Genomic DNA, 23,863 nt, shown 5'->3' on the forward strand with positions numbered 1-23,863 from the left:
TACCTTTGTTTTCAAATCAAATATTATTGGTCACATGGTTAGCAGATGTTAATGCGAGTGTAGCTTGTTCTAGTTCCGACCGTGCAGTAATATCTAACAAGTAATCTAACAATTACCCAACAACTACCTTATACACACATATCTAAAGGGGTGAATAAGAATATGTACATATAAATGTATGGACGAGCGATGGCCGAGCTGCAAAGGCAAGATGCAATAGATGGTATAGAATACAGTATGTACAGTTGAAGTCGGAAGTTTACATACACCTTAGCCAAATTAATTTAAACTGTTTTTCACAATTCTTGACATTTAATCCTAGTAGAAATTCCCTTAGGTCAGTTAGGATCACCACTTTATTTTAAGAATGTGAAATGTCAGAATAATAGTAGAGTGATTTATTTCAGCTTTTATTTAATTCATCAAAGTATTTGGTAGCATTGCCTTTAAATTGTTTAACTTGGGTCAAATGTTTCGGGTAGCCTTCCACAAGCTTCCCACAATAAGTTGGGTGAATTTTGGCCCATTCCTCCTGACAGAGCTGGTGTAACTGAGTCAGGTTTGTAGTCCTCCTTGCTCAAACACATTTCTTCAGTTCTGCCCACAAATCTTCTATGGTATTGAGGTCGGGGCTTTGTGATGGCCACACCAATACCTTGACTTTGTTGTCCTTAAGCCATTTTGCCACAATTTTGGAAGTAATGCTTGGGGTGATTGTTCATTTGGAAGACCCATTTGCGACCAAGCTTTTACTTCCTGACTGATGTCTTGAGATTTATCCACATAATGTTATTTCCTCATGATGCTATCTATTTTGTGAAGTGCACCAGTCCCTCCTGCAGCAAAGCACCCTCACAACATGATGCTGCCACCCCCGTGCTTCACGGTTAGGATGGTGTTCTTGGGCTTGCAAGCCTCCCCCTTCTTCCTCCAAACATAACGATGGTCATTATGGCCAAAATATTTAATTTTTGTTTCATCAGACCAGAGGACATTTCTCAAATAAGTACGATCTTTGTCCCCGTGTGCAGTTGCAAACCGTAGTCTGGCTTTTTTATGGCAGTTTTAGAGCAGTGGCCTCTTCCTTGCTGAGTGGCCTTTCAGGTTATGTCGATATAGGACTCGTTTTACTGTGGATATAGATACTTTTGTACCTGTTTCCTCCAGCATCTTCACAAGGTCCTTTGCTGTTGTTCTGGGATTGATTTGCACTTTTCGCACCAAAGTACAGAACATGTCTCCTTTCTGAGCGGTATGACGGCTGGATGGTCCCATGGTTTATACGTACTATTATTGCGTACTATTGTTTGTACAGATGAACATGGTATCTTCAGGCGTTTGGAAATTGCTCCCAAGGATGAACCAGACTTGTGAAGGTCTACAGTTATTTTTTTCTGAGGTCTTTGCTGATTTCTTTTGATTTTCCCATGATGTCAAGCAAAGAGACACTGGGTTTGAAGGTAGACCTTGAAATACATCCACAGGTACACCTCCAATTGACTCAAATTATGTAAATCAGCCTATCAGAAGCTTCTAAAGCCATGAAGCTTCTAAAGCCATGACATCATTTTCTGGAATTTTCCAAGCTGTTTAAAGGCACAGTCAACTAAGTGTATGTAAACTTCTGACCCACTGGAATTGTGATACAGTGAAATAATCTGTCTGTAAACAATTGTTGGAAAAATTACTTGTGTCATGCACAAAGTAGATTTGCCAAAACTATAGTTTGTTAAGACATTTGTGGAGTGGTTGAAAAACAAGTTTTAATGACACCAACCTAAGTGTATGTAAACTTCTGACTTCAACTGTACATATGAGATGAGTAATGTAGGGTATGTAAATATTATTAAAGTGGGGTTATTTAAAGTGACTAGTTTTATTATGTCCATTTATTAAAGTGGCCAGAGATTTGAGTCAGTATGTTGGCAGCAGCCTCTCTATGTTAGTGATGGCTGTTTATGTTAGTGATGGCTGTTTAGCAGTCTGATGGCCTTGAGATAGAAGCTGTTTTTCAGTCTCTCGGTCCCTGCTTTGATGCACCTGTACTGACCTCACCTTCTGGATGATAGCGGGGTGAACAGGCCATGGACCGGGTGGTTGTTGTCCTTGATGATGTGACAAGCCACATTTCTTCAGCCTCCTGAGGTTGAAGAGTTGCTGTTGCTCCTTCTTCACCACGCTGTCTGTGTGGGTGGACCATTTCAGTTAGTCTGTGATGTGTACTCCGAGGAACTTAACTTTCCACCTTCTCCACTGCTGTCCCTTTGATGTGAATAGGGGTCTGCTGTTTCCTGAAGTCCACGATAATCTCCTTTTGTTTTGTTGTTGAGTGAGAAGTTGTTTTCCTGATACCACACTGAGTGCCCTCACCTCCTCCCTGTAGGCGGTTTCGTCATGGTTGGTAATCAGGCCCACCACTGTTGTCATCTGCAAACTTAATAATTGAGTTGGAGATGTGGGTGAACAGGGAGTACAAGAGGGAGCTGAGCACGCACCCCTGTGGGACCCTCGTGTTGAGGATCAGCGTAGTGGAGGTGTTGTTGCCTACCGTCACCACCTGGGGTCAGCCCGTCAGGAAGTCCAGAACCCAGTTGCACAGGGCGGGGTTCAGACCCAGGGTCCTGATCTTAATGATGAGCTTGGAGGTGTTGAAAGCTGAGCTACAGTCAAACAGCATTCTTACATAAGTATTAATCTTGTTCAGATGGGATAAGGCAGTGTGTAGTGCGATGGCGTTGCCTGTGGATCGGCTGTGGCGGTATGCGAAATGCAGTGGGTTTAGGGTCTCAGGTAAGATGATATGATCCTTAACTAGCCTCTGAAAGCACTTCATGATGAGAGAAGTGAGTCCTACAGGGAGATGGTCCCTAGTTAAGGTAACTGAACTAAATGACTCTCTCTCACTGTGTTTTCCCACCAGGGACCATGTAGTGGAGGGCTGGGTTCCTCTGAAGGCCCGGGTCAGAAAACGACTTACACATCTGAAATGTAAAAAAAGATATGAAGACAAGTTCTCGTGGCGAGATTGAATCCCCAGCGCTGAAGATCCACTTTATATCGCAAGTAAAATTTAAAGGTGATCTCCGATTGCGCCGACATACGAAGCATTTACCGTGAATGCAATCTCTGCGAATGTGGAAACATTTGCCTTTAAATTTAAATCGTACTATTGCGCAGATCTTCACTGCAGATTAAGAGCAGCAGGTAGCCTAGCAGGTAACCGAAGGGACGCTTGTTTGAATCCCCGAGCTGGCAAGGTGGAAAAATCTGACGTTCTTCCCTTGAGTAAGGCAGTTAAGGCAGCCACCCGCACCACTCTAATTCAGAGTTTTGGTTAAATGCGGAAAACACATTTCGTTTGAAGGCATATCCTTTTCCCCTTTCCTTAAATCTATGCCTGACTATAGATGGACTCTTCGCAGTAGTTATCCAGCAGCAGTGATTGTGTTAGGCAAAAGGTGAGTAAGTAAGCCTCGTCCCGAGCCAGAACGACCCATAAGCCAAAGGTGATCCTACCAGGGCTGTTTGTGTTTGAAACTGGGGTGAGGGAAGCGTTCAAAAAAACACAGTGTTGTACAACTGTTTGTCATTGATGTATAGGTGAGCGTTCAGAGTCATACCAGGGCTGTTTGTCATTGATGTATATAGGTGAGCGTTCAGAGTCATACCAGGGCTGTTTGTCATTGATGTATATAGGTGAGCGTTCAGAGTCATACCAGGGCTGTTTGTCATTGATGTATATAGGTGAGCGTTCAGAGTCATACCAGGGCTGTTTGTCATTGATGTATATAGGTGAGCGTTCAGAGTCATACCAGGGCTGTTTGTCATTGATGTATAGGTGAGCGTCAGAGTCATACCAGGGCTGTTTGTCATTGATGTATGGGTGAGCGTTCAGAGTCATACCAGGGCTGTTTGTCATTGATGTATAGGTGAGCGTTCAGAGTCATACCAGGGCTGTTTGTCATTGATGTATATAGGTGAGCGTTCAGAGTCATACCAGGGCTGTTTGTCATTGATGTATATAGGTGAGCGTTCAGAGTCATACCAGGGCTGTTTGTCATTGATGTATAGGTGAGCGTCAGAGTCATACCAGGGCTGTTTGTCATTGATGTATGGGTGAGCGTTCAGAGTCATACCAGGGCTGTTTGTCATTGATGTATAGGTGAGCGTTCAGAGTCATACCAGGGCTGTTTGTCATTGATGTATAGGTGAGCGTTCAGAGTCATACCAGGGCTGTTTGTCATTGATGTATATAGGTGAGCGTTCAGAGTCATACCAGGGCTGTTTGTCATTGATGTATAGGTGAGCGTTCAGAGTCATACCAGGGCTGTTTGTCATTGATGTATAGGTGAGCGTTCAGAGTCATACCAGGGCTGTTTGTCATTGATGTATAGGTGAGCGTTCAGAGTCATACCAGGGCTGTTTGTCATTGATGTATAGGTGAGCGTTCAGAGTCATACCAGGGCTGTTTGTCATTGATGTATAGGTGAGCGTTCAGAGTCATACCAGGGCTGTTTGTCATTGATGTATAGGTGAGCGTTCAGAGTCATACCAGGGCTGTTTGTCATTGATGTATATAGGTGAGCGTTCAGAGTCATACCAGGGCTGTTTGTCATTGATGTATAGGTGAGCGTTCAGAGTCATACCAGGGCTGTTTGTCATTGATGTATAGGTGAGCGTTCAGAGTCATACCAGGGCTGTTTGTCATTGATGTATATAGGTGAGCGTTCAGAGTCATACCAGGGCTGTTTGTCATTGATGTATAGGTGAGCGTTCAGAGTCATACCAGGGCTGTTTGTCATTGATGTATAGGTGAGCGTTCAGAGTCATACCAGGGCTGTTTGTCATTGATGTATAGGTGAGCGTTCAGAGTCATACCAGGGCTGTTTGTCATTGATGTATAGGTGAGCGTTCAGAGTCATACCAGGGCTGTTTGTCATTGATGTATAGGTGAGCGTTCAGAGTCATACCAGGGCTGTTTGTCATTGATGTATAGGTGAGCGTTCAGAGTCATACCAGGGCTGTTTGTAGCTTGATGCTCTTCTCTGCTGAACTGAAGCTGGGGGAGTGGTTGGTAGAGACACACGCGTGTCTGTTTTACTATACTTGGGGGGACCCATAACATTTAAAATCCTATTTTCCCTAATTGTAATCCTGACCTTTAAGCCTAAAATAGCCTTTTTCCTTGTGGGGACTAGTGAAATGTTTGTTTTAACATAGTCAAACCACACACACACGGGTCAAGTGCAAGGTGGACTTATGGTCTAGGTTGGTCTCGTTAATAGTGTCAGTTGTGTTAGATAATTAGGTCTATGTTGGTCTCGTTAATAGTGTCAGTTGTGTTAGATAATTAGGTCTAGGTTGGTCAGTGGTCGCCCCCCAGTGGTCAGACTAAGATAAGACAGAAATATGGGAGGAGCCGTCCTTTCTCGTTTGAAAGTTAGGCTGGTAGCGCCCCACGCAGAGATGCAAAACACAATTTGTACAGCAGAGGTTGTCTTTGAGTCACCAGTATAGACCCATCCATTAAAGTATTGTCAGGTCTGGTGTACTTACATCTGTGACTGTGTGTGTACCTACCACAGGAGGTTGGCTGGCACCTTAATTGGGGGAGGACAGGCTCATGGTAACGGCTGGAGCGGAATTCATATCAAACACATGGTTTCCATGTGTTTGATTCCATTCGCTACGTTCCAGCTGTTACCATGAGCCTGTCCTCCCCAGAGCGGCCTGTTGGTGGTCTTATAGCAGAACCTCCTAAACATGGCCCAGTGTCACTGTCAATCTACAGACCGGAGACGCAGGAACACTGTCATTCAGATGGTGACAGTAGTGCTATTCGTGATTCTCTGAAGTGCTGGTCTGGGGGTATCAGTTAGTTAGCTGTCGTTCCACCCCTTGCCACTCATGTCTTGCTTAACATCAACACAATCTTTGGCATATGACACGGAGCACAAGGAGTGGAGTGTCAGCTAAGTAGGCGGGTACCCGGGTGACTAAAGCGCTACACATCTCCAACTAAAGCCGACCCAACCGCCCAATGCAACGGCTGTTTCTTCTTTCTTCTCTTTCTCCTCTACTCCCGCCTCCTTCTCTTCCCCCTCTACCACCTCCTTCTCTACCTCGGCGTTCACCTTCTGCTCCGCCTGTGCTGGCTTGGGGGTCACAGAAAGGTCAAAGAATCAGTTTAAATGTTTAAAGAATCAGCCTTGTGTGTAGCCTCCAGTTGGTCACCATAGTTACTTTAAGTCCCCGACATGCAGAATCCGCCGTGGAACAGTGCTGGGGGAAACCACCCACCGCATCAATAGTTAGCTGAGGATGATGGATAGATTTGTAGAAGTCTTATCACTCAGACACACGCCACTTCAAAGCTCATCCCACTCATGTTGGGTGGGGTGATGAGTTTGCGGTGCACCTGTAGAGGCTCAATTAAGACAGTCCTGTAGGTCTGAAGGGGGGGGGGGGGGGGGGGGGGGGGGGATCTGGATTAAGTGTTCAACTGTTTCTCAATGTCTTCCTCTCACTCTGTTGTTCATAGACAGTGGGGACAAAATAGACTCTTACGTGACACATCAAGGCTCAATGTCATGGCACTGTCATTCCTTTCAACGGTGTATATAAGAGTACAGGCAAATCTGTCGTATGTGAACAGCGCATTAGCTGAACCATTGACTTAAACTAGTTTGGTGGTATTGAATTAGGTAGGCCTGATTTTACCTTCCGGCTTGTCATAATATTCATCTGGTTTTTACAGTCTCACATTCAATCTATCACTTTACCAGTGTGAACTTCTACAGGAGAATGTCCCTCTACACTCTCTGGATTAGAAATGGAATGTTAGAACTATGATGTCACACTGGTTAGAACTCGCTCTCTGCTGTGTCCTTTGGAATAGAATGTTGTGACTCAGAACGTCATATCACAACAATCCATAACCATGATGTCACAATGGCCGGGCTGTTCTGACCAATCCAAGCCATGGTAATTATGTAGCCTTGTCAGCAAGTGAGAGAGGAATCGGTAAAAATAACAGACAGCGACCGAATGCTTTCACAAATGTTTACTACAAAACGTTGTGTATATTTCATAATTGCATTACAGTTATTAGAAAACATACCTCAGACTATATTCTCTTAATATGATTAAACATACATCTTTCCTGCTGATATATTTAGATTCACAGTACAATTGATGGACAGTTGCGGTGTGCTTGATAGCTAAAGACCTCCCTCTTGTGGAGAGTTATTAGAAGTACAAGAAACCAGAGCTAATCAAATCAAGGCCATATTATTGGTCAAATAAATCCCAAGCACTTAATTATTTGTCCAATCCCAAACGTTGCCCTACTTATAGCTGCGTCCTGATTGGTCAAGCTTGTGAGGCTTAGTTTGAATTGGTTCAGAGGCGATTCCTCATTGACTGCTTTGAAAGGAGTGTTTGTAGAAGACTTGTGCGTTGTCGGCGTAGTTGAGTGTTACCGTGGCGCCCGCGCTCTTCGCGCCGAGAACCGCGCCGCCTAGCGCCGACCCCGATGACTGCCTCAGGGTCAGCAGGTTGTAACCGTAGAAATTACCCTTGAAGGCAGGCGTGGACTCCAACTCCGCCAGGACCTCTGTGAAACCTGCCAACGAGACAGTTAGAGCTTAGCTGAACCCAAGTATTTATTTATACACTAGATGACTGACAGGGGGTGCTGTTTGGAAGCCATTGCTCCATCTTGGTACTCTCCCACATTTAAATAAATATTTTAGAAGCTATAGAAATGCATGTATTAATGTCTACATTTGTTCTATTAAACACTTTAATGCATAATGTTAAATTATATTATGTGAGCTAAACAAATTAAAACACACTACATGACCAAACGTATGTGGACACCTGCTTGGGGGAACATCTCATTCCAAAATCATGGGCATTAATATGGAGTTGGTCCCCCCCTTTGCTGCTATAACAGCCTCCACTCCTCTGGGAAGGCTTTCCACTAGATGTTGGAACATTGATGCAGGGACTTGCATCCATTCAGCCACAAGAGCATTACTGAGGTTGGGCGATTAGGCCTGGCTCATTGTCACGCTGAAGCAGGAAAGGGCCTTCCCTAAACTGTTGCCACAAAGTTGGAACCACAGAATGATCTAGAATGTCACTGTATGCTGTAGTGTTAAGATCTCCCTTCACTGGAACTAAGGGGCCCGAACCATGAAAAACAGCCCCAGAGCATTATTCCTCCTCCACCAAACTTTACAGTTAGCACTATGCATTTGGGGCAGGTAGCGTTTCTCCTGGCATCCGCCAAACCCAAATTAGTCAGTCGGACTGCCAGATTGTAAAGTGTGATGTATCACGACAGAGAACGCGTTTCCACTGCTCCAGAGTCCAATGGAGGCGCGCTTTACACCACTCCAGCCGACGCTTGGCATTGCGCATGGGGATCTTAGTGTCATTTTGACAACAAGTGTGGACTGTTGGCTTGAAAAAGCTAATCTTTATGTTGACCTGGGAAATCCTTAGCCTGGTCCCAGATCTATTTGTGCCATCATCCCATTCCAAACATGTTTAACAAGGAGTGGGATGTTAGCACAAACAGACTAGTACCCAGGCTAGGAAATCCTGCCATAAGAGGACATTTTGACAACAGACTGGACTGATCCAACAACAGTCAGTTATAACCCACCTGGCTTCAGCAGCTCCCAGCTCTTCCACACTGATCCAACACACAAGATGGGTAGACACTGTTCACCTGTCAACAGAGCCTGATGTAGAGAGACAGAGACAGGGAGATAAGGGGGGTACAATATCAGTGTAATCTGTTGAACCTTATATATGACATCACAGAAAAGGGTGAAAGTACAGTGCATTCTGAAAGTATTCAGACCCTTTGACCTTTTCCACATTTTGTTATGTTACAGCCTTATTCTAAAATGGATTAAAACAAAGTCCCATCAATCTACACACAATACCCCATAATGACATCACAATACGCTATAATGACATCACAATACGCCATAATGACATCACAATACCCCATAATGACATCACAACACCCCATAACGACATCACAATACCCCATAATGACAAAGCAAAAACAGGTTTTTAGAAATGTTTGCACATTTATTAAAAAATAAACTGAAACCTTATCCAGACCCTTTGCTATGAGACTTAAAATTGAGCTCAGGTGCTTCCTGTTTCCATTGATCATCCTTGAGATGTTTCTACAACTTGGAGTCCACCTGTGGTAAATTCAATTGATTGGACATGATTTGGAAAGGCACACACCTGTCTGTATAAGGTCCCACAGTTGACAGTGCATGTCAGAGCAAAAACCAAGCCATGAGGTTGAAGGAATTGTCTATAGAGCTCAGAGACAGGATTGTGTCGAAGCACAGATCTGGGGAAGGGTACCAAAACATGTCTGCAGCATTGAAGGTCCCCAAGAACACAGTGGCCTCCATCATTCTTAAATTGAAGAAGTTTGGAACCACCAAGACGACTTATATTTGGCCGAACGGACAAACTGAGCAATCGGGGGAGAAGGGCTTTGGTCAGGGAGGTGACCAAGAACCTGATGGTTAATCTGACAGAGCTCTAGAGTTCCGCTGTGGAGATGGGAGAACCTTCCAGAAGGACAACCATCTGTGTAGCACTCCACCAATCAGGCCTTTATGGTAGAGTTGTCAGACGGAAGCCACTCCTCAATAAAAGGCACATGACAGACAGCTTGAAGTTTGTCAAAAAGCACCTAAAGACTCTCAGACCATGAGAAACAAGGTTCTCTGGATTTAACTCTTTGGCCTGAATGCCAAGCTTCATGTCTGAAGGAAACCTGGCACCATCCCTACAGTGAAGCATGGTGGTGGCAGCATCATGCTGTGGGGTTGTTTTTCAGTGGCAGGGACTGGGAGACTAGTCAGGATTGAGGGAAAGATAAACGGAGCAAAGTACAGAGATCCTTGATAAAAACCTGCTCCAGAGCGTTCAGGACCTCAGACTGGGGCAAAGGTTCACCTTCCAACAGGACAACGACCCTAAGCACACAGTCAAGACAACACAGGAGTGGCTTCAGGACAAGTCTCTTAATGTCATTGAGTGGCCCAGCTAGAGTCCGGACTTGAACCCGATTGAACATCTCTGGAGAGACCTGAAAATAGCTGTGCAGCGACGCTCCCCATCCAACCTGACAGAGCTTGAGAGGATCTGCTGAGAAGAATGGGAGAAACTCCCCAAATACAGGTGTGCCAAGCTTGTAGCATCACACCCAAGAAGACTCAAGACTGTAATCGCTGCTTCAACAAAGTAAAGGGTCTGAATACTTATGAAATTGTATTTCAGTTTTTAATTTCTATACATTTGCAAAAAAAATCCTAAAACCTGTTTTTGCTTTGTCATTATGGGGTATAGTAATGTCATTATGGGGTATTGTGATGTCATTATGGGGTATTGTGATGTCATTATGGGGTATTGTGATGTCATTATGGGGTATTGTGATGTCATTATGGGGTATTGTGTGTAGATTGATGGAAAAACAACATTTAAATCAATTTTAGAATAAGGCTGTAACGTAACAAAATGTGTAAAAAAGTCCAATTTTGCACTGTATGTGGGTAAAATGTGTGTGTCTCACCTGTTGTGCTTTAGGTAGTACAGCCACTATGTGTTGGGCCAGGACCCTGCCTGCCAGGGTGAACAGATACTGACACAGAGCATCACCAGCTTTAGCCCCTGTAACTCACAATAGTACACATTTATAGATCAATAAAAATATCGTATGAGGTTGATTAAAACCATGCAACACACGAGTCCAGTCCCAACACACGAGTCCAGTCCCAACACACGAGTCCAGTCCCAACACACGAGTCCTGTCCCAACACACGAGTCCAGTCCCAACACACGAGTCCAGTCCCAACACACGAGTCCTGTCCCAACACACGAGTCCAGTCCCAACACACGAGTCCTGTCCCAACACACGAGTCCAGTCCCAACACACGAGTCCAGTCCCAACACACGAGTCCTGTCCCAACACACGAGTCCTGTCCCAACACACGAGTCCTGTCCCAACACACGAGTCCAGTCCCAACACACGAGTCCAGTCCCAACACACGAGTCCAGTCCCAACACACGAGTCCTGTCCCAACACACGAGTCCAGTCCCAACACACGAGTCCAGTCCCAACACACGAGTCCAGTCCCAACACACGAGTCCTGTCCCAACACACGAGTCCAGTCCCAACACACGAGTCCAGTCCCAACACACGAGTCCAGTCCCAACACACGAGTCCAGTCCCAACACACGAGTCCTGTCCCAACACACGAGTCCAGTCCCAACACACGAGTCCAGTCCCAACACACGAGTCCAGTCCCAACACACAAGTCCTGTCCCAACACACGAGTCCTGTCCCAACACACGAGTCCTGTCCCAACACACGAGTCCAGTCCCAACACACGAGTCCAGTCCCAACACACGAGTCCAGTCCCAACACACAAGTCCTGTCCCAACACACGAGTCCAGTCCCAACACACGAGTCCAGTCCCAACACACAAGTCCTGTCCCAACACACGAGTCCAGTCCCAACACACGAGTCCAGTCCCAACACACGAGTCCAGTCCCAACACACGAGTCCTGTCCCAACACACGAGTCCAGTCCCAACACACGAGTCCAGTCCCAACACACGAGTCCTGTCCCAACACACGAGTCCAGTCCCAACACACGAGTCCTGTCCCAACACACGAGTCCAGTCCCAACACACGAGTCCTGTCCCAACACACGAGTCCAGACCCAACACACGAGTCCAGTCCCAACACACGAGTCCTGTCCCAACACACGAGTCCAGTCCCAACACACGAGTCCTGTCCCAACACACGAGTCCAGTCCCAACACAAGAGTCCTGTCCCAACACACAAGTCCAGTCCCAACACACGAGTCCTGTCCCAACACACGAGTCCTGTCCCAACACACGAGTCCTGTCCCAACACACGAGTCCTGTCCCAACACACGAGTCCAGTCCCAACACACGAGTCCTGTCCCAACACACGAGTCCTGTCCCAACACACAAGTCCTGTCCCAACACACGAGTCCTGTCCCAACGCACTTACGCTGTTGGGAGAGTGAAAATAAGAGGATAACTAACCTTCAGCTATTTTCTGGCAGAGTCCTGCAAAGTGAGATTTCTGGAAGTTTCTATAGAGATGAGGGAGCATCCCCATCAAGTCTGATACCTGTAGGGAGAAAGAGCGTGAAGGGAAGGGAGAGGGGGGAGAGAGAGGAGAGGGAAGAAGAGGGAGAGGGGAGAGAGAGAGAGGGGAGGGAGAGAGAAAGAGGGGAAGGGAGGGAGAGGGAAAGAGGGGAAGAGAGGGAAAGAGGGGAAGGGAGGGAGAGGGAAAGAGGGGAAGGGAGGGAGGGAGAGGGGAAGGGAGGGAGAGGGAAAGAGGGGAAGGGAGGGAGGGAGAGGGGAAGGGAGGGAGGGAGAGGGGAAGGGAGGGAGGGAGAGGGGACGGGAGGGAGGGAGAGGGGAAGGGAGGGAGGGAGAGGGGAAGGGAGGGAGGGAGAGAGGAAGGGAGAGAGAAGGGGAGGGAGAGAGAGAAGGGGAGGGAGAGAGAGAAGGGGAGGGAGAGAGAGAAGGGGAGGGAGAGAGAGGGAAGGGAAGGGAGAGAGAGGGAAGGGAGAGAGAGGGAAGGGAAGGGAGAGAGAGAGAGGGAAGGGAGAGAGAGAGAGAGAGAGAGGGAAGGGAGAGAGAGAGAGAGAGGGAAGGGGAGGGAGAGGGAAGGGAAGGGAGAGAGAGAGAGGGAAGGGGAGGGGAGAGAGAGGGAAGGGGAGGGGAGGGAGAGGGAAGGGGAGGGGAGGGGAGGGAGAGGGAAGGGAAGGGAGAGAGAGAGGGACGGGGAGGGAGAGAGAGAGAGGGAAGGGAAGCGAGAGAGAGAGAGGGAAGCGAGAGAGAGAGAGGGAAGGGAAGGGGAGGGAGAGGGAAGGGAGAGAGAGAGGGAAGGGGAGGGAGAGAGAGAGGGAAGGAGAGAGAGAGAGGTTAGATGAACAACTCAAACATAATGTAGATGTAAAATATGTTGTTTACTTGATGAATTAAAAGTGCCAAGCCATTCACACCTGATTAAAATCAGGAAGACTGGCCTGAATGGCTTGGCACTTTTAATGAATCGGGAAAACATAACATAATTCACATTGCTTCCTGTCTTACCTCATCAGCACAGCAGCCATTTATGGGGTAGTGTTTATAACATCACCTCATCAGCATAACGTCATGTCTTTCTTCCTCCTTCACTATTAGCAAGGGGAATGTCCTCCACCTATTAACTTCAGTCTATGAGCATGGCACCCCGCTTGCTGATTAACCTATGAGCTCACTGGTGCAATAATCCGTTTCCTTCCTTTCAACCAATGGGTATGAATCTACATTGTTTCTCCCACTTGCTGTTTCCCAGCAGCAGACTTCCAACGAACTTCCACCACCAAACGACCTTCCACCTCCACACGACCTTCCACCACCACACGACCTCCCGACTCCACACGAACTTCCACCTCCAAACGACCTTCCACCTCCAAACGACCTTCCACCTCCACCACAAAACAGCCTTCCACCCCCACACGACCTTCCACCACCAAACGACCTTCCACCTCCACACGACCTTCCACCTCCACACGACCTTCCACCTCCACACGACCTTCCACCTCCCCACCATCAAACGACATTCCACCATCAAACGACCTTCCACCACCACACGACCTCCCGACTCCCCACCACCAAACGACCTTCCACCACCAAACGACCTTCCACCTCCACACGACCTTCCACCTCCCCACCATCAAACAACCTTCCACCACCAAACAACCTTCCACCTCCCCACCACCACCAAACGACCTTCCACCACCAAACAACCTTCCACCTCCCCACCATCAAACGACCTTCCACCACCATATGACCTTCCACCTCCCCACCACCACCAAACAACCTTCCACCTCCCCACCAAACGACCTTCCACCTCCCCACCACCACCAAACAACCTTCCACCTCCCCACCACCACCAAATGACCTTCCACCTCCCCTCCCCACCACCACCAAACGACCTTCCACCTCCCCACCAAACGACCTTCCACCTCCCCACCACCACCAAACGACCTTCCACCTCCCCACCACCACCAAACGACCTTCCACCTCCCCACCACCACCAAACAACCTTCCACCTCCCCACCACCACCAAACGACCTTCCACCTCCCCACCACCACCAACATATGACCTTCCACCACCACCAAACGACCTTCCACCTCCCCACCACCACCAAACGACCTTCCACCACCAAACGACCTTCCACCTCCACACGACCTTCCACCTCCCCACCATCAAACAACCTTCCACCACCAAACGACCTTCCACCTCCCCACCACCACCAAACGACCTTCCACCACCAAACGACCTTCCACCTCCCCACCATCAAACGACCTTCCACCACCATATGACCTTCCACCTCCCCACCACCACCAAACAACCTTCCACCTCCCCACCACCACCAAACGACCTTCCACCTCCCCACCACCACCACCAAACGACCTTCCACCTCCCCACCACCACCACCAAACAACCTTCCACCTCCCCACCACCACCAACATATGACCTTCCACCACCACCAAACGACCTTCCACCTCCCCACCACCACCAAACGACCTTCCACCTCCACCACCAACTGAAACCCGTCATCGTTTAGGGCAACCAATCAGCAGCACCCGGCCCAAACTATTCAATGAAATCCCATATTGCATTCTGTCTCGGTTGTCATTCAGTTAAGCCTGTACTCAATTTCATTTCCTGTTGTACTTTCGGTTGACCTCTCACCTGGAAGTAATTCTCAATGACCTTCTTGACGTGAGCGACATCATGATGGGGCTTGACCAGGTTGTCTTTGGCATCAAACACCGTCTTCACTGCCAGGTGGGAGATCCAGAACGCTGATGGAGAGAGAAAAGAGAGGGGGAGGGGGGGGGAGAAAAGAGGGGGGTGGGGGGAGAAGAGGGAAAGAGAATGGAAAGTAAAATGGGGGAGGAGAAAGAGAGAAACAGTAGGATGAAAAAATAAATGAATGGAGGAAAAGAGAGGTGATCATAAGAGAAGACAAGTTTATTGGACTTCTGTTTATGTTGATTGTTGTCGTCATGGCTACCTGACCCCTCGTCCCCCATCATATGACCCCAGCCTCCACAGCCGACCTGGCTTCCATCTGGGTTCACCAGCTTACAGTTAGAACCAGTCCCACTGATCAACACTATACCTCCTATATGTAGTGTGAGAGGGGCAGAGAGAGATGGAGGGATGAGTGAAGTCATACTACACAGTTGTAAGATGACAGTGAACATTCCTTTCAACAATTAAGTCGAAGGACACCACACACAGATTACAAGATCCACTTCTCATACTGGCTATTGATCATATTAAATCATTCTTTCAAATCCTAATTTATCACTTTCAATAAAAAAAAAGTTATGTTAACAAGATGGTTCCGTTACCCCGGTCGCTGGCTGTTGCCATGGCGCCGATGGCATCGGTGGTGATGTAATAATTGATGCTGAGTTTAGGAAACCTGTTCTTCATCTCACAGATGATCTTCTCAATAGCATCCTTCTGTTCCCCTCCGCTAAGAGACATTCCCTGCGAGAGCGAGATATTACAAGTTATCATACTAGTTAGCCCACTTGGTAAAAAGGGGCAATTACACAGTAACAGATTTGCGCTGGGACTCAGACTCTTCACTTAAAATGTATGCCAAGCAAAAACCATTGATTTCAAATTTTAACAAACCATATAACTCTATGGACAAGGACTACTTTAAACAATTTACACCAAATATTTTACAAAAACACATTTTACTGGAAGAACAGTGCAGATGAAAGTTTGGTAACATAATGATGGTAAAATCTTTTTTTTTTTTTTGTGTCCAAAAACTGTAAAATATCTGCTCTGAATTAAGAATCCCAGACATCTGCAGAAAGAATGGGGTGTCAGCTATGACATCACACCTTGAGTTTTGAAAAAAAATCTCTTTTGGTTACTGAACTACAATAAGTGAAGTGGATTAACGCCCTGTAACGGAATTTCATCATGGTTCCCTGATCTGTACTCCACAGGAATACATCATTATGGATATTAATGTCATTCTCTTCATGGTGATGTATCCTAATAGGTACAAAGGTAGAAATATCCAATATCCTCCTTTCCATATTTGGGTATTATTCTACACACTGGCTATTATTTTAATGAGCTCCAAACAAGACCAAATATGATTGGACCGGACCAAATCTGAACCAATCATAGACGTCTATGTTTCACAAGTTTGGACATCAGAGTAGAGCACAGTACAGCAGAGCTCAGTAGAGTACAGCAGAGCTCAGTAGAGTACAGTAGAGCTCATTAGAGTAGAGTACAGTTCAGTAGAGCTCAGTAGAGTACAGCAAAGCTCAGTATAGTAGAGCTCAGTAGAGTACAGTAGAGCCCAGTACAGTAGAGCTCAGTAGAGCTCAGTACAGTAGAGCTCAGTAGAGCTCAGTACAGTAGAGCTCAGTACAGAACAGTAGAGCTCAGTACAGTAGAGCTCAGCAGAGCTCAGTACATAACAGTAGAGCTCAGTAGAGCTCAGTACAGTAGAGCTCAGTACAGTACAGCAGAGCTCAGTACAGTAGAGCTCAGTAGAGTACAGTAGAGCCCAGTACAGTAGAGCTCAGTAGAGCTCAGTACAGTAAAGCTCAGTAGAGCTCAGTACAGAACAGTAGAGCTCAGTACAGTAGAGCTCAGTACAGCAAAGCTCAGTACAGTAGAGCTCAGTAGAGTACAGTAGAGCCCAGTACAGTAGAGCTCAGTAGAGCTCAGTACAGTAGAGCTCAGTACAGTAGAGCTCAGTACAGTAGAGCTCAGTACAGTTGAGCTCAGTACAGAACAGTAGAGCTCAGTACAGTAGAGCTCAGCAGAGCTCAGTACATAACAGTAGAGCTCAGTAGAGCTCAGTACAGTAGAGCTCAGTAGAGCAAAGTACAGTAGAGCTCAGTAGAGCACAGTAGAGCTCAGTAGAGCTCAGTAGAGTAGAGCTCAGTACAGTACAGCAGAGCTCAGTAGAGTACAGTACAGTAGAGCTCAGTAGAGTACAGTTCAGTAGAACTCAGTAGAGTACAGCAAAGCTCAGTAGAGTACAGCAAAGCTCAGTATAGTAGAGCTCAGTATAGTAGAGCTCAGTACAGCAAAGCTCAGTAGAGCTCAGTAGAGTACAGTAGAGCTCAGTACAGTTGAGCTCAGTAGAGTACAGTAGAGCTCAGTAGAGCTCAGTACATTAGCGCTCAGTAGAGCTCAGTACAGTAGAGCTCAGTAGAGCTCAGTACAGAACAGTAGAGCTCAGTACAGTAGAGCTCAGTACAGTAGAGCTAAGTAGAGTACAGTAGAGCACAGTGGAGCTGAGTAGAGCTCAGTATAGTACAGTACAGCAGAGCTCAGTAGAGTACAGTAGAGCTCAGTACAGTAGAGCTCAGTAGAGTACAGTACAGTAGAGCTCAGTCGAGTACAGTAGAGCTCAGTACAGTACAGCAGAGCTCAGTAGAGTACAGTACAGTAGAGCTCAGTACAGTAGAGCTCAGTACAGTAGAGCTCAGTACAGTACAGTAGAGCACAGCAGAGCTCAGTAGAGTAGAGCTCAGTAGAGTACAGTACTCAATTCTAGTTCCCTACTAAACTATAATCTACTACTCTACTTTACTGTGCACTACTGTACTGTCCTAACTTGTGAAACATAGTTGGTTCAGATTTGATCTGAATGTCTATCTTTGAGAAAGTGAAAGAAAACCGTTATCACCTGAACAGAACAGCATGCCAGTGGAAGGGAAGGACAGTATCAGGTGACCTAACTGGGGTTTGTGACTACTGCCATTTCGCACTGTAGCCAATTCATTTGCAGAAATTCCGTTACTGATTATTAGGAAATTCAATTACCGATTTGGAAACAGAATTTAGTTTGAATCATTTAGTAATTCATACACAAAATGTATATCAGTAAAAACACTAAATAATTCGTAGGTCTACTTTTACTTGTTACTTCTGTGTACTTTCATTAATCCTCCCTCCTCATGAAGGAGAGAAATTAGAAAATATCTTAAAGATATCTGGGTTTTTGGTAACGGAATTTCAAGGCACAAGGCAATGATTCCTTAATGTTACTACAGGAGGGAAAATGTTCCTACAGGAGGGGAAATGTTCCTTAATGTTACTACAGGAGGGGAAATGTTCCTTAATGTTACTACAGGAGGGGAAATGTTCCTTAATGTTACTACGGAAGGGGAAATGTTACTACAGGAGGGGAAATGTTCCTTAATGTTACTACGAAAGGGGAAATGTTACTTAATGTTACTACGGGAGGGGAAATGTTCCTTAATGTTACTACAGGAGGGGAAATGTTCCTTAATGAGGGGAAATGTTCCTTAATGTTACTACGGGAGGGGAAATGTTCCTTAATGTTACTACAGGAGGGGAAATGTTCCTTAATGTTCCTACGGAGGGGTAAATGTTTCTTAAAGTTACAGAAGGGAGAAAAAGTGATCCACCAGTAAATATAGGTGTTGATATTAGCTGTCACGGGTCTTGTGTTTCCATGCATTTCTAATGCGTTTGATACTTTTTCTGGTAAAAAAAAAAGATCCCTTTTCCATCTGCTTGACAAGAAATCAAAGACTTTGATTTCCCCCAATTTTTAGGTTGAAAAAAAAAATATATATATTCCTTAATTTGTAAAACATATAAACTCTTAGCTTTCATTTGCCCCCAATTTGACATGCTCCTATGAATTGCACGTTGGTGCTCATGGGTCTTTATTTTATTTTATATATACATGGAATTGACCTCAAGCCTTAGTAACGATTAGCCTACACAATACACAACCCAAGAACTACAATTAGCTACACAAAAAAAGGTGATTCTGTGTAGATGCATCGCAAATTACACACTCAATACAAGTGCTCAGGATCGCCATTTTGAGGAGCTAACAGAGCTATTAAATAGAATATCAAAATCTAATCAAATCTAATTTGATTGGTCACATACACATATTTAGCAGATGTAGGGAAAATGCTTGCATATTAGGCTTTAGATTAGATTTTTGCATTAAAATCATGAATTGATTCACCAGAGAGTGGAGAGGTGTGTCTGGGTCTAGCCCCGCTTCTATTTTGGCTTTCTGGACCATGTCGTTGATGGCCTCGATACACTTGTCAACACCCACCAACTGTAAGACAACACATACGGTCAACACCCACCAACTGAAAGACAACACATACAGTCAACACCCACCAACTGAAAGACAACACATACAGTCAACACCCACCAACTGAAAGACAACACATACAGTCAACACCCACCAACTGAAAGACAACACATACAGTCAACACCCACCAACTGAAAGACAACACATACAGTCAACACCCACCAACTGAAAGACAACACATACAGTCAACACCCACCAACTGAAAGACAACACATACAGTCAACACCCACCAACTGAAAGACAACACATACAGTCAACACCCACCAACTGAAAGACAACACATACAGTCAACACCCACAAACTGAAAGACAACACATACAGTCAACACCCACAAACTGAAAGACAACACATACAGTCAACACCCACCAACTGAAAGACAACACATACAGTCAACACCCACCAACTGAAAGACAACACATACAGTCAACACCCACCAACTGAAAGACAACACATACAGTCAACACCCACCAACTGAAAGACAACACATACAGTCAACACCCACCAACTGAAAGACAACACATACAGTCAACACCCACCAACTGAAAGACAACACATACAGTCAACACCCACCAACTGTAAGACAACACATACAGTCAACACCCACCAACTGAAAGACAACACATAGTCAACACCCACCAACTGAAAGACAACACATACAGTCAACACTCACCAACTGAAAGACAACACATACAGTCAACACTCACCAACTGAAAGACAACACATAGTCATCACTCATGAAAAGTTTCATAATGTAGAAGAACCACTCATGACTTTAATAGAAGCTTATAATGTCCTTTTCCTTCACACTTCTATGCACAGATCTAAGACCAGCTTACCATCTCTAAATCCTGACCTTAACCATTAGGAGGGAAAACACAAAGCTGACTTCAGATCAGCACTTACAAGTGGTTGGACTGAAATAGATGCCGATTATGTTTTTAATTTAGATGCCGGATAGTATTTCTAAGCCAATAATCTACAAGGGGGGCAGGAACTCAAGCAGTAGAACATTTGAGGTGCCAGAACTAATTTCCTGTACATTGGAATCTACTCGCTGTCATAATAAAAGTGTACTGTCAGTTCTGTGGTCTCATTCAGTGGTTGGTTGAGGTGTTTCGGCTGATCTGTGGTCAGCTTTACTTTAACCACCTAACGGTTAACATCAGGCTATGGAATATGGTAAACTGATCCTAGAGCTGTCATCTCACCCAGTGGTTGGTTGAGGGGCCGTCTGTCTCTGCAAGGATTTTCCCAGTCTCAGAGACCAATACCGCCTTGGAGTGGGTCCCACCACTGTTACAATAGATGACACGCACAGACAGGCCGACAGGAGCACCACGCACACACAAATCAAATCAAATGAATAGGAAGCTTTTCCTTAAGAATATGGATATTGTCACAAAGGAATGTTTAATTTTAACTGACTAAACTCCACCCCCTGGTGAAAGGAAGTGTCTGATGAATCGTTGGTGTAGAGTTTAGTCAGACAGGTTTATGTTCTATGTGACAATCAAACAACAGCACAGCCTTTTGCCCTAATCAGTTCTGCGCTATATCTGCCTGATAACACGTTTTCATTCAAATTATTACCGGATAAAAATGGTTTATTAGAGACTCACCCTTCAACACCACCGAACACTGCAGCCATTACTTCTCTCTTTTTCCTGTTTCGATCATGTGACACGTCACTTCAGTTTCTGATCCAATCAGATCACATTATACAGTTTAGACTTTGACATTTTTTAAAATAACTTTTATATAATCAGTTTTATTGTGGGAGGATCTTATGATGTCTATGCCTTGTAAATAATTCCATTCAACGCCCAGTTTCACTCAGGAGCTATTCTGGTATCTACTCTGGGGCTCAGTGTCGCAGTATTGCCTAATAACCAGCAGGGGGCGGAATTACACAAGTTGAAATTGAAAGGATACATGTTTCCCATGCCAATGAAGAATGGGGAGGGGAGGGGGTGCAAAGGGTATTTTAGGCTTAGGGGTTAGATCTGGGAAAATAGGATTTTGAATGGAAATCAATTTTAGGTTCCCACAAGAATAGTACAAAATATTCTGTGTATTTGTGTGTGTGTGTGTGTGTGTGTGTGAGAGAGAGAGCGAGCGAGCGAGTTATAAAGATTGCGTGGCTGTTATTTTGGTGATAAAGATCTTGGGGACAAGGTGTGTTGAGTCAGCCAGAGAGGTCAAGTAGAGATATTATGTAATTTCACAAAGAATACAAACACACATAATTCCTGTGTGACATCTTGGCAAAAGGCATTGTCTATATGTCGAGCAAACCTGGGCACAACCAAGTCAACACATGAAGGATCAATGCAGGTCTATTATTTGGATTCCAATGAATTATATAAATGGACTGAATTCAAATGCAGTATGCACAAAATGTTGCAATGCTATTTTTTTTATTTTGAAAGAATGCCCGTTATGAACCTGTCCATTCTCATTGTAATTATTCTGAAGAAGGCTATTGAAAGTTGAAACGTCAATCTTTAAAACGTATCTAATAAAACGACCTATTTTTCATGGTGAGCGAGGATTGCGCCTTTCCCTGTCCAATGATGTCTACACATTTTTAGGTTGCACCTCTACTCACGTTGGTTAAGCACATTCTACTTCTTTCCCGAAATAATTCATTAACAAATAAACATAAGTCAAAGGTGTGTGTGGCACTGCGAGCCAGCTGTTGAACTATGCTGCTCTGCTGTTGTCCTCATGCTGTCAGACGGAGTGCAAAACGAGGAGGTGGGAGGAGAAGAGAGAGGAACAGAGGAGAGAGCGGTGCAGTGCACTCATCATGCACACCAGACTGCGCGGACACACGGCACGCGGGGGCACAAGGAGGAAGAGGGAGCGGCGGGTGGCGACAAGCGACAGACAATAACATTACCGTCAGGTTTTCAGGACGTTAGATAACAACTTTTTCAAGACTAGAGGGTACTTTCCCCCCCCGTTTTAAACATGTATTAATTGTATTAAAATACTTTAAATGCCTCGGAATGTTGAGAAAATCGCGTTGTTTGCGGAAGTAAGTAAACTTGAGTTGGAGGAAGTTCAGACAGAGAAGGAAAAGTAACCGAAAAGTGGTGTCAAATTCGAGACTATTCCTAGTTCTTGGGACGGGGGGTCCGAACTTTGGAGATGGATACCCACGTAAAAGAGGGACAACTTTACGTTCAACATCAGAAGTTTGGCAAGGTAAGACAATAAAATATTTTAAAGCTACGTAATTCTAACTTGTCATAGCCCACTAAAAAAGTGTTTTCAAGTTGAAGAGGAAAAATACAGAATGGCCCTATCCGGTTGTTAACCGTCGCGGACTGGACTTGGGACCGTTCTTCTACGTCATAGAGCACACATTGATCCAATTAAAGTAAGCTATTGTATCCAGTTAAGTTCAGACGCCGGGCCCGACCATCCCGCAAACCATTGTAGCCTAATTTACATCCCATGTCAAAGATTTAGTTTTGATATTATGCAAAATCGTATTGTCGAACGAGTTCCACAACAAGGGGAAGTAGAGAAGGGACCAGTTTAGCTCTCTATCGCAACTCAGCATCAATGTTTGGACATGATATTGCCCTATAGCCATCAACTCATTTCAACTGTTTGCTGACGGATAGGTCTAGGTTTAGAGCAGTCTAAACCTGAATGTATAGTAAGTAGTACTGTCAGTGTTTATTCAGTCTGTTTCAGCTTCAACATTGGAGTAGTTGTTTTTTCTCTGCAGTGTCAGCTGCAACTTAGTTGGCCTATTACTGTGTGTAATGTGTATGCATGTGCGTTTTTATTAAGAAACCATAAAACAATCTTATCAAGTATTACTAAGTATTTAATAAGAGTCAATAGAGGACATTCATGTTATATCTTTCAGTCTGTATATTGCTACGTTCCCCTATAAGCCCCCGGGCCTGTATTTAACTACCTTGCCCTAAAGCCCCCAGGCCTGTATATAACTACCTTGCCCTAAAGCCCCCAGGCCTGTATATAACGGCAGGGTTATTTACAGGCGGCAGGATAGCCTAGTGGTTAGAGCGTTGGACTAGTAACCGAAAGGTTGCAAGTTCAAATCTCCGAGCTGACAAGGTACAAATCTGTCGTTCTGAACAGGCAGTTAACCCACGCTACACACTTAACTGACTTGCCTAGTTAAATAAAGGTAATAAAAATAAAAATACCTTGCCCTAGAGCACCCAGGCTGAACATTAATAGTAACACACGGTCACTAGTCACTGGTCTGTAAGAGTCTTCTTTCTCTTTCTCTCGCTCTCTGTCTCTCTGTTTCTCTCTCAATTCAATTCAAGGGGCTTTATTGGCATGGGAAACATATGTTTACATTGACAAAGCAAGTGAAATAGATAATAAACAAAAGTGAAATAAACAGTACAAGTGAACAGTAAATATTACACTCACACAAGTTCTAAAAGAATAAAGACATTTCAAATGTTATATTATGTATATATACAGTGTTGTAACAATTTGTAAATAGTTAGAGTACAAAGGGGAAAATACATGTATTTACAATGGTGTTTGTTCTTCACTGGTTGCCCTTTTCTT

The 23,863-nt window shown here is 45.1% G+C and overlaps 2 protein-coding genes across 2 annotated transcripts in view; one reads left to right on the forward strand and one right to left on the reverse strand.

The window, feature by feature from the left end:
* Window positions 1-7,048: 7,048 nt before the first annotated feature.
* nagk (N-acetylglucosamine kinase) lies at window positions 7,049-21,069 on the reverse strand. The gene is made up of 10 exons (XM_036987248.1): window positions 20,914-21,069; window positions 20,503-20,587; window positions 19,157-19,255; window positions 15,507-15,648; window positions 15,164-15,274; window positions 14,839-14,951; window positions 12,126-12,213; window positions 10,622-10,719; window positions 8,675-8,753; window positions 7,049-7,624 (listed from the first exon to the last, which is right to left on the reverse strand). The coding sequence occupies exons 1-10, from the start codon at window positions 20,940-20,942 to the stop codon at window positions 7,416-7,418; spliced, it is 1,053 nt and encodes a 350-aa protein (XP_036843143.1). The 5' UTR covers window positions 20,943-21,069; the 3' UTR covers window positions 7,049-7,415.
* Window positions 21,070-22,037: 968 nt separating this feature from the next.
* dok1b (docking protein 1b) overlaps window positions 22,038-23,863 on the forward strand; it is a 31,656-nt gene continuing 29,830 nt past the window's right edge. Inside the window, exon 1 of the mRNA XM_036987249.1 lies at window positions 22,038-22,504. Coding sequence (XP_036843144.1) covers window positions 22,448-22,504 — 57 coding nt within the window. The 5' untranslated portion in view covers window positions 22,038-22,447. The remainder of the gene's footprint in view (window positions 22,505-23,863) is intronic.

This window comes from Oncorhynchus mykiss, chromosome 9 (assembly GCF_013265735.2).
Source record: "Oncorhynchus mykiss isolate Arlee chromosome 9, USDA_OmykA_1.1, whole genome shotgun sequence".
In the NCBI taxonomy this organism is placed as follows: Eukaryota; Metazoa; Chordata; class Actinopteri; order Salmoniformes; family Salmonidae; genus Oncorhynchus; species Oncorhynchus mykiss.

Bases quoted from the DNA above. Each gene is read 5' to 3' on its own strand.
- nagk (XM_036987248.1), bottom strand. From the start codon at position 20,942: ATGGCTGCAGTGTTCGGTGGTGTTGAAGG. The intron at 14,952-15,163 runs GTAGCCATGACG...TCTCTCCATCAG, and splicing joins GATGGGGGACGAGGGGTCAG to CGTTCTGGATCTCCCACCTG. The intron at 8,754-10,621 runs GTGAGACACACA...TCTCTACATCAG, and splicing joins TACTACCTAAAGCACAACAG to GCTCTGTTGACAGGTGAACA.